Here is a 12,183-nt window from a genome sequence, read left to right as displayed (position 1 = left end):
ACACAACTGTATTTCTGTTTCTTTGTTATACACGCCCACAGTGTTTAAGGTAAGGAGCTGCTGTTTGGTATACTTATGTAAATAGCCTCGAGAATTATCACGGACGTCTAAATAAGGGTGGGGGAGGGGTTGGACCTCTTGTCTAAATTAAGACGAACTAATTGTATAATCTTTTATCTTGGCCAAACAGACGACAGTACTATATGACCCAAACATTAGGTTACATGAGTTATTATGAAGATTGTGTTGAAACGAATATAAGTAAAATTATAATTAGAAAAAATAAGACAAATAAAGAAGTAATAAAAACATATAAAACTGACATCAAAATAGTAATGTAAGCATGAGGTGAACTGTAGCCTAACTTGGCATTTGAGAGAGGAAAGAAACGGAGCGAGACGACCGCTTTCTGGCTAACCAAACAGGCAGCGAGTGGGGTGACGACTGTGGATCATATTACCAGACAGATTTTACCCCTTATATAATTGTACTGCGACTCTTCTGAAACTTACCACCACAGTCCTTAACACAGAAAGAAAATATTTGGTGTGTTTAATCTTTTCGTGTGTACTGTACATAATGTTGACCAGGGACGGACACGGGCTATAACCTGTTTAATATTTCAGGGAATGTTGTCTGTAATTTTACTTCATCATAATCATACCCGGGCAACATCGGGTACTTCAAGTGGGGTCATAATAAAACTGTTTTAGTCTCAGTTCTGAGGATGAAACTTCGTGTTGCGAAATATTAGTTGGAATAAACGACAAAATGATGATTAAGAGAGAGAGAGAGAGAGAGAGAGAGAGAGAGAGAGAGGAGTATATGCTCAAATAAAATGTATACATATTTACAGGGGTTAATACTGTCTCTATTAATGTAATGTAAATATATTTAGAAACTTGTGTAAATACTACAAGTAATACACACAATGTGTTATAAATCACACTAATGTCTTCAACTTCCAAAATACTTGGAAACACAATAACAAACATCACAATGTAAGATAAATGTTAGGAAGCCTTTTATTGTGTTTGTACTTTTTATTTGTATTCATTTTTTAATAAATTTCAATACAGATGAAAGAGAGCATTGTTGTGTTCAACGTGTGGGAGGGAAGTACAGTACTGCGTTTGTCTATATTATTTGGGCGTTGGTGTTTGTGTGTGAATCCATGCATTCGTATATATGTGTATGAATATGTTTACCTGTATATTTGTATGTATCCCTAAAGCTCATGACATATCTTACAAGTGTATATCAAAGACAGGGTTTAAAAGGATAACCAGATGACTAACCCTCCAAACGTAATAGGGATTTGACCCTACGTTTCCCCAGTAAAGATCGATTGTGATGACGTGTTTACCAGTGTTTGTCTACGTCATTGTCCCTTGTATCTCTGTTTTGGGTAACAATTGTGTAATATCACAACATATATTTTCTAAAGCATTGATTAAGATACTAAACCCACTTGAATGTGATCTATTGTTCTAGTGTAAAGTGTGTTACTGTCGTCAATTTTATCCATTCTCGAATTGTCTGTTTTGTTTTACTTTGCATAGGATAATAAACAATCGAACAAGGAAAAACATTATAACTATTTTGTGTAGATGATGTTGCTTAGGAAATTAGCATCTTCCTAATATTACCTATTGTCTGAAATTTTATTTAGTGATTTGACTTTTAATATGAAGCAAAGGATTATCTTACCAACTTATCAGGTCAGTTTGATAAAGAAGTAAATAATTTATGATCCTAAGATCTTTTCGTACGTAATTTATACAGTAATTGATTTCTACAGGTTTACTTATGTCCTTATTATGGGAGGCATTACAACGAAACAAGCACACAGTGTAGAACTGGAGGACCAGGTCTTGATCAACATAAAGAAGCTTACGTATATTGTAATAACCATCATTTAGTAAACTATCTCCACTAACAGACTGTCACCACTAACTCCTTCACTAGACAATCTTATTCAGCTCAGAGGAGGACCCGCACACGAAGGGTTAATTATAATATTCATTGCGCTAACCTTATCTTACTCTACGTAAGTTTAATTCATATACTGCAGTTTATTGCTTTATGGTCTAATGAGTTTCTACTTTCCAAAGGTAAGACTAAGAAGTCATTTAATCATTAAGCTGTATTACTAAATGAAAAAGACCATTGTTATTTATCTAATATTGAAGGTGGTGTATTCAACTTCTAAAAAGTATGATATTTTGTAATAGGAGTTAAACGGTACACATATTTGCCTCCTGAAACACCTGCTGGAGATGGTTGAGGAAATTTGAGGCATTTTTGGGCGAAAGACATATATATCATCGATAGGTAAAGGTTTTCTCGACAAAATATTCGTAACTCTGGTGCGTTCGTTCACATTTCACGAGTTCTTAATGGAAACGTTTCAGAGATTGTTGGGTGCGCTGCACAGTCTTCCATACTGCACGCTGAAAGAATGAAAGACTTCCCGATCACACTCTTGACGTCCTGACAACTGTTATCATATTATTACTATACTGGTTAGCGTATTGTTTCCTATTGTTAAAGACGATTGTGGAGGAACCCATTTTGAAGACCCAATTACGGAGTACTACTTTTCACTGTAGTCATCCCAACAGATTTGTGAACTATATCTATGGGAAAATATTTGATCACAGCCTTATTGTCTTAAATTACATGAAACGGATAATAGATTTATATGGTTTCGTGTTTTTTGATAAGAAAAAATTATTGCCGTTGATGAAAAAGTTAATTACTTTCATAGTAGAACTGGACGACAAATCTTTAGTTTAAAATTATAGGCGATCAAAATTTTTAATTAAATTACTAACAATTTAAAAAAAATCAATATAGGAAGTTTAACTGCCTTAAGCTACAAACTCCTATAATAATATATTTATTATCAATTATATAAAATATTCGTCGTTGAAAATAACAAACTATTTTTTCATTCAACATAATTATCAGTGATTCTGCAGCTCTTCAGATTTATGATAAATATGTAACACCCAGACAACTCTTTAAAGGTAGGGAATAAATTGAATATACAAACGAGTGAAAATAAATCCCGATAAATACAGATTTAAACATCAGAAGATATTGCATTTAGACCCATGTAGTGCAACTCCCCGAACTTGACCTTTTTCCTCACTCAAGTGTTTCCGTCTCTTGTATCCAGGTAATGTAAGAAGAGTTATGTATCGAGTGACTTTGTTTCTCCCAAGAAGAAAGAAACTCACAAATAATGAAGACAACAATGTGTAAAACTATCAAACCGATTACTGGAGCTGTGAAGTCATTACTTTGCCACTGTTAAGGGATAAGTTATTCGTTTATTGTGATACGCCATGATGAGTATTATAACTAGGATCCAACTGACTTTCTACTTTAATGAAGACGTTCTATGCCGTCTTAACATTACAGACCTTACCAATATGTGTTACTATTGATGCTAGTAATTCTTAGTGTGTGAAATGTGCACCTGCGTGATTATTCTGATGTACACGTGGATTTAATCTTATGTCAAAACCAGAAATACAAGTTTTTTTTTTTTAGGTATACCTGTATGAGTAGGTGGGTGGTAGTAATAAGGAGTTCCAAGAAGTGGTGACAAGCCTAGCAAACCGACGATGAATTTCACTAGATACTCACTCAGATGAAAATTTAATAATGACCAACACATTAAGTATAGGAAAGAAATCACTATACAGTAATTGTGGAACATTGTGCCGAGATCATCCCAATATATTCCATTTCTCGGATCAAAGCGTTATGCGAGGAAATCTTCCCCCTGCGGGAATTTATTTTCCACGGCGTAGAACAATTTCTTCACCTACATCAACTTACTGAAATAAATAAAGATTTAAATAATTAAGGTACTAACCTCCTGGATAATATTTCTATAAGGTGGGTTAGTTGTCATAAGACGTCACAGAATAGATATTACAACCCATATGTGGTAGAGTGTAATGTAACCCTCCCCCCCCAAAAAAAAATAATGAAACATTAATTATTAAGTAAATAAGGTAAATAGTTGGGTAACAATTATTATTAAAGACTGTACACAGGAACAACCACCGTAACACAAGAATTTTAGGTGGCCACTAAAAATGTTTCATTATGTGAGTGAAGAATTTGTTCAAATTATGACTAAGGTTTTGTGGGAGACGTGTCTGACTGTGATAAGGATGGTATGGAAGGGAAAGCGCTTACCTATAAGAAGCTATCCATCCCGAGGAGGTAGTTTATCGTAGGGTAGTGACTTAGTTGTTAGAAGTAGCTGCTCCGACTATTTATTGACAATAAACTTAAGCAAAGTTTTGAGCATAGATCATGTTGATGTTTTAACTTTGCGTCTGGTATAAAACTAGAGACGTTAGAGGTACTATGGTTTGATCTTCCATCATCAGCAATAGAGAATTATAAATTCAAATTGTGTGTCGACTTTGCTATCAGCGCTCAACTATCAATATTTAATCTTTTCACTTTCAAGTTACTACAGCCCTTTATAATCCTCCACTTCCATTAACAATGCTCTAGAGTCTTATACAATCCTTATAATCCTTTCGTCGCTTTTCTCTCATTCACAGCACAAAAAAGTGTCTCGAAGCTTCACTCATAGTCTGAACCATCGTCGCTGTTTAAACAACTCGCAGGCAACTCATTTTGATCTGTTTTTCATTTTTGTATTTCTTTATGGTTCTTTACTATTATTATTATTATTATTATTATTATTATTATTATTATTATTATTATTATTATTATTATTATTATTATTGTTATTATTATTATTATCATTAAAAAATGTACAGAACATAATTAACTTGAAAACAGTAAATTCACTTCAGTAAAGCAGAAAAAAATACGAAGTATACAGTAATCTATATATCAAACGTTATTTTTTACTTCAGATAGTGAAGCTGCCTTTTTTCACCCCATTAGTTTAAATTTTGCGCAGAAGACAAAATATAGTCAGCATTAAGTTATACAGTCAGATTAAACATATAGAAGAAAAGTAATAGGAAAGTGATTATTATCAACATGCCTAGGATGTACATTTGCCTACACTTCTACCTGGTACAGTTTGCCTTGCCGATCATCTCTCTCCATGATGTGTGAACCCAAAGAGTATCGAAGCATGATCAGTCTAATGTCAAGTCACCTTGGACGCGAACTTAAATTTTCATTCAAAATTTAGCTAAATTTCATAATATCCATCCAACTCACAATGACATAGTACCTCCTAATCTAAAACAGTCGATGTCTGGCCAGCAATATTGCTGTCACATCACCCACATATATTCCACCATTATGGTTAAGCATAATATTCTAGCATACAGCAAATGCCAATAAACAACAGTAATCCTTATGCAATGGAATATTTAGTCATGCCCCAGGTTTGGTATGACTACATAATAAAGAAAACTGGATGCAAGAACGTTTTATTGTTTTTCCCAATAATACCTAAAGTCATATTTAAAATATCAGGATTCACAGATTAAGGAAACATGACTGAACACGATAGTATGTTGGTGCCCCTCTAGGCGTCAGAACCTCTCCTTACGTCACAACACCTCACCACACTGCCACCAACCTGCAGCTAGCAGGTTGGAGCCAATGACGCTCTATTTTGTAACTTGTATTAAAACTATTACCATGCAAGAAATACTTGCGGTCAGAGATAGAGGCGGAATGCTTATTTAACATCCTTAGTCTACTGTAGCTACTATTGTGAGGTTCCTTAGGGCAATTCCGGGAGTTTCGCCTTCACTCATGCTTTGATACTCTCTGGGTTCACACATTATGGAGAGAGAAGATTGAACATAAGAACATAAGAACATAAGAATGGAGGAAAATGCAGCGGGCCTATTGGCCCATACTGGGCAGTCCCATTTACACCCAACCCCTATTGCTCATATGAGCATCCAACCCATGTTTGAAGTTATCCAGCATATTCGAGTTAATGATGATATTTGGTAACTTGTTCCATTCATCCACTACTCTGTTACCAAACCAATGTTTACCAATTTCGCGCCTAAATCTAAATTTGTCTAATTTAAAACCATTGTTACGAGTTCGCTCCTGGTTGGATAGTTTGAGTACCTTTGTAATGTCCCCTTTGTTCAGCCCTGACTTCCATTTATACACCTCTATCATATCGCCTCTCACTCTACGTCTCTCGAGGGAGTGCAAATTAAGATGCTTTAACCTGTCTCTGTACTCAAGGTTCCTAATGCCCGGGATTAGCCTTGTTATTCTCCTCTGAATTCTTTCCAAGGATTCTATATCCATTCTGTAATAAGGTGACCAGAATTGAACTGCGTAATCCAAGTGAGGTCTCACAAGCGCAAGATATAGTTTTAGGATGACCTCGCTAGTCTTGTAACTAACACTCCTTTGTATGAACCCAAGTACTTTATTAGCCTTGTTTCTAGCAAATACACATTGTTTACTTGGCTTAAGGTTCCTACTTATCATTACTCCTAAATCTCTCTCGCAGTCGGATTTCTCAATGGCATCGTTGCTCATCTGGTAACTGGTTTCCCTGTTTACATCTCCTATACTGAGTACTTTACATTTGTCCATGTTGAATTTCATCTGCCATTTTTCAGACCATTCGCTAACTATACCAGGTTGAAGTGTTGGCAACTGTATGTCATTCAAGAAATTTAGTGCCCTTGTAGGAAGGCGAAAAACCCTGGAATGGGTATTCTCATGTTCCTGAAATGGCTCAGGAAGACACCCATCTCAGTGCTTTACTACCTTCTTGAAGCTTTATGGTGTAGTAAATCAAGATCCTATCGAAACGACTGTTCACAACTGTTGGAGGAAGTTTTTACGACTGGCGGAGGTTCCGTGTGACGTTGGTTAACTAGGTGTATAGGTAGTACTGATGTTATTCATTTATAATTTGTATTATTATCATTATCTACATGACCATACCTATATATACATTAAATTTTAGAAAGCTATAAAAGATTAATATATATATATATATATATATATATATATATATATATATATATATATATATATATATATATATATATATATATATATATATATATATATATATATATATATATATATATATATATATATATATATATATATATATATATATATATATATATATATATATATATATATATATATATATATATATATATATATATATATATATATATATATATATATATATATATATATATATATATATATACCATTTCATAAGAGTTAAATCTACCGGGCACAGCGAATAATGAACAGACCGCCGCACTTGTCGCCGCTACCCGTCTTTAATCACTAATTGGAGGAGGTGAGAGTGTTGGCGTGGAAGGCGAGGGCAGGACCAGATATCACGGAGTTCAACGTTGAGGCGTTAATGGACTCGCGTCATCAGTGACCCAGGGAGGAACTAGTCGATGGAGACACCTTGATAAGGACCGGAGATAGGAACGGTAGGACGTTGTCAAGGCCTTGTAGGCTCTACAGTAATGAATAACGTGTCTATTGAATTGTGTCAACAATTAAAATCAATTCAAGCGTCACAGGTGGAAACAGAGGGTAATTAGGTCCCTCGATTAGCGTGAACAAACGTGGTTTCCAGTTCATTGTTGAATGTTCGTTCGATCCATAAACCCATAAATTTATCAGCGTGTACCTAGGCCACGAGGTGTGCTGAGGCCTTTGTGGGGGTAAATGAACCATCAGGCGGGTGGCGGGGCATTATTCTCTCTGTTCTGTTGTGTCCATTCTCGTCCTCCACACACACACACACACACACACACACACACACACACACACACACACACACCCACACACACACACATACACATATTTGTATAGCTCCTAGGGACTGTACATATTAATCTGGTATTGATTCCATCTTGTGCTGAGCTGGACCTGTACCACACAATGGGAGCACCCCCAGTAACAGGTCTTATAAGGTCACTGACACGTGTCAACGGTGATGAACAAAACCTTGATAGGAGGCAATGCGGGTTATTCAAAGGGGGGGGGGTCCATTTAACGGGGACGGCCTCAGCATATGAAGGTCAAACGGTCGCACTGTAAAGTTGCGTGACTACGACACTCGTGATGAATTAAGAGAAATAACAGTCTAAAGGAAATTCGCTGTCTTAGCCCTTTAGAGGCCGACGACAGACGATTATATTCAGCTGAACACCTGCCATACAAAGGGTAAATTGTAGGTAATATAAATTTTCTATTTAGACGACCTGTACAGTACTGTATATCTGTAAATCTGTCTAGAAGCGATAATCAGTAAATTAGTAATAAATTATATATATATATATATATATATATATATATATATATATATATATATATATATATATATATATATATATATATATATATATATATATATATATATATATATATATATAGAGGATGTCCCATGAATTTCCATACATAGGAAAAATAAACCTTTTTATATGAAAATCCATTTTTATTTATATAATATGCTCTACATGACTACCATTCTGTTGCATTTGAAGGCCATGGTGTATCAGGAAAAGATACAAAACATAAATCATCTCAAGCAACGTATCACCAACGCCATTACAAGCATAACTCCAGCTGTGCTTGAACGTGTTCTTCAGCAGTGGAGGACACGCATTGAAGAGTGTTTTCAACAGAATGGTAGTCATGTAGAGCATATTATATAAATAAAAATGGATTTTCATATAAAAAGGTTTATTTTTCCTATGTATGGAAATTTATGGGACACCCTATATATATATATATATATATTTTTTTTTTCAGAAACTTCTGACTGGTCCTAGACGATCATATAGATAATCACAATATATGGAAACGAATAAGTTAATACTTAACGTAACCTAACGTAATCTAACGTAACGTAATCTAACTTAACCTAACCTAACTATAGATATCATATGGCTATCTTATGATGGTAAACGACGCCTTAAAGGAAAGAGAACTAATTTTACCATATGATAATGGACGAGTTGTCGGTTCTGGGTAAACACAAGAAATACTCTGCCACGTTCGTAGAGTGATACGGTATATATAATTTGTTTAAAGTCCTGCTATAATAGTCGAGATAAGTTTATTTCTCTAGAAACATGGCCGCCATTTGCAATGACGTCAATAGTTTCAACCTTTTCGCTGCAGTCGGAGGAAGTAGAAAGGATGGCCCCTTCAGACCCCAAATGCCACGTTCAGGTAAGTCTTAAGGGTATTTTCTTATGGCCTAAGTCATGGACTTTTCGTAAGTGAAGAAATGTGCCGTGAAGAGCAGCTTCAAACACAGGTTGGATGGATATATGAGCGATAGGGGTTGGGTGTAAATGGGACTGCCCAGTATGGACCAATAGGCCCGCTGCTGTTTCCTCCATTCTTATGTTCTTTTGGACATAAAAAACTCCCATGTTCACACCAGCTCAGCTGTCTTGTACTCTTACCTGGTTGACTTTCTCTTCTTTTTTTCAGTGCATTGACAGAGTATATCAGTACTAGATGGAGATACGAGTCAATTTAGAAGTAATGACATTGTCTGGACGTTGTTTTAAGAATGCCTGATACTTGGTAAACATGATAACATAGTGATATTATTGTTTTGATGATTCACCAATGAACCACTGGGATATCATTTATATTAATTAATGGGTAAAATTTTACTTTAACTACCATAAGTATTTTGATGTTTAGATGCGAGGTAGGCTATAGGGGGTAAATATTAAGTTTTGGTCATCCCTGTACTTAGACTTGCAGACTATGATTTTCTGATGGTTTGCGATGTGTTATGAACGATTGAGACCTTCATTTCTATTGGAAATCACAAGTTTTGAGTTACTAACCCCCCCCCCTTACCGGTGTATATTAAGCTAACCTTATAACTCATCATACCCTAACCTAACCTAACCTAACCTAACCTAACATATGATCTGTATTTTCTTAAGCGATCGACAAATGTTTTGCGACAGACATCCCGTAGAGATAATGTGTCTTATTGCTTAAAGTACTTAATCCCATAGTTAGAATCTTAAGGTTCCCCAGATAACCAAAACCAAAATAATACCAATATTGTTTGGATTGTTTATACTATGAAATTTGTTGTATGGGCAGCTAATATCCATTGAATTGGTTTATGTGCTTAGTAATATTTATATATTTAAAATAGTATTACTGTGTTGCACAGTAAAGCACAATTAATTATCTAACAATATTTATTTACAGAGCAGATCAGCCGAGAAGGTTGGACAACTACAGCTGGCTGCCTCCCGCTGGGAAGCTCGCCCCAACCAGAAACGTCACAACCAATCACAGAGCTGTTCGCAGTCACGTGACTTTTTAGCAACTTTAACCTTTATTTTTGACACTTTTGGGCCCAATTTATTTTAAATACCATCACCATAGTGAATTTAAGCGTTTTCTTTACCCATTGACCTGCCATCTTACGAAAAAATTCAGACCGTCAACTCGACCATTGTCACTATTAACACTACACTTCAGCAGCTCGGGTCTCTGTACACGCAACAAGGCAAGTAATATCACTCGCCCATCAACAAATAAAGCAACATGAGAAATAAAACTCTTCCTGACTCATAGATAAAGAATAAGATGTAAAAAATCAAAGAACGAGCCCTCAACTGCAGCAGTAGGTGTCCAGTGACTTGTATGTTACACCCAGCGGAAGTTTATCCACCTTCTGCCTGTAATAGCGCTCTTTACGGCTCCAGGCTCCAAGTTTAATGAGCGTAAGGAGAAGGCAGGTCCACTAATAGGCATAAAATCCAGTAAATGTAATATCATCAGAAATATTGGATCACTTGAAGATTAGATATCCCACCTTATTTCACCTCAAGCTGAGTTACGTTACGTTACGCTATGTTAGGTTAACGTTAGGGTGGTTAATCTTCAGGTGATCCGATTTTTTTTACAAAATTTGATTGTGCTCAAAGGTCTTAGTTATAGAGGAAGCAAGAGGAGAAAGTTGACAACAAATTTATATCAACGGTGTAAAATTGAAAGCAAAATTACCAAGGATAAAAGTTGTAACAAACACTCGTACATTTCTTAATGGGTAATATACAGGAAGGGAAAACACTGCATCAAGGGCTAAATGAACCCCAGAACAAACAAGGAAGAAGGAGAAAACTTATAACAGTATCCTTGCTGACACCAACTGTAGGAGCATCAAGGCTACCATTATACATAAACAATTACGTTGGACTGGCCATGTTACCCGCATGGACGACAGTAGACTGCCAAAGTAGCCCCTTTACAATCACCTAACAAACAGTAAACGTAACGGTGGCGGGCAACTGAAAAGGTATAAGGGTAGTCTTATTATAAACCTGAAAATGTGCCAAATCGACCCCCTCACCTGAGAGTCGATTACTCCACATCGTAACACTTGGAGGAGCACCACAGGAGAAGGTGTCAATACTTTCGAGTTAGCCTGATTTCAAACTGAGGCAGACAAGCACGAACGCCGGAAAGACGCTGCCACCGCCCCTCCCGCACTCGATGTAGCCCTCCACATGTGCAACATCTGTGAACAACTCTATCGGTCCCGTTTCGGCCTCTTTAGTCACCTCAAAACTCACTATACTCGATTCCAAGTGACAGCAAGGTAGTAGTAGTGTGTGTGTGTGTGTGTGTGTGTGGTACTGTATTTGGATGGCACAGATGTCATTATTTTTAGCTAACGACTCTCGTTTCACGAAAAAATAAAGAGTTGTTTTTGTTGTGAAATTTACAAGCAGTGAGTCTCATTTCACGAATGTTTTCCTTCTAACGAGTGAGCTGTAACATATTCATCCCAACAAATGTGGTTTCGTTTGGCAAAAATTTTCAATATGAAACCAGAACTGTAAACGTTAACCTGTAATGACATGCTATAAATTGTTATTTAAAACATCAGAGTTTTTCAGTTATATAAAAGTTACGTAATATTTTCTTTACATATTTTCTCAATATGTTCTAGCGATGGAGATGTTGGTATACATATGTACAAGTACCTTTAAAGCTGAGTTGTCTCTGCCCTTGGTGAATATTTGCTTGTTCCATGTAGCCACCCAAATTACTCACGAAGTTCATGTGCTGCCCACTGCTAAGGATATGTTTTATTGATGAAAATGATCAGAGAAGTAGCATGTGGTGTACTACTACTACTACTACTTT

The 12,183-nt window shown here is 36.0% G+C and overlaps 1 protein-coding gene across 1 annotated transcript in view; it reads left to right on the top strand.

Moving 5' to 3' along the window:
• The window catches only part of LOC121879150 (loricrin-like), a 56,574-nt gene extending 45,737 nt beyond the window's left edge, over positions 1-10,837 (top strand). The window contains exons 2-3 of the mRNA XM_042385748.1: positions 9,169-9,219; positions 10,688-10,837. Of these exons, the coding sequence (XP_042241682.1) occupies positions 9,169-9,219; positions 10,688-10,837 (201 nt within the window). The remainder of the gene's footprint in view (positions 1-9,168; positions 9,220-10,687) is intronic.
• Positions 10,838-12,183: the final 1,346 nt, after the last annotated feature.

This window comes from Homarus americanus, unplaced genomic scaffold, assembly GCF_018991925.1.
Source record: "Homarus americanus isolate GMGI-L3 unplaced genomic scaffold, GMGI_Hamer_2.0 scaffold8382, whole genome shotgun sequence".
In the NCBI taxonomy this organism is placed as follows: domain Eukaryota; kingdom Metazoa; phylum Arthropoda; class Malacostraca; order Decapoda; family Nephropidae; genus Homarus; species Homarus americanus.
This window is presented reverse-complemented; position numbering and strand designations above follow the sequence as displayed.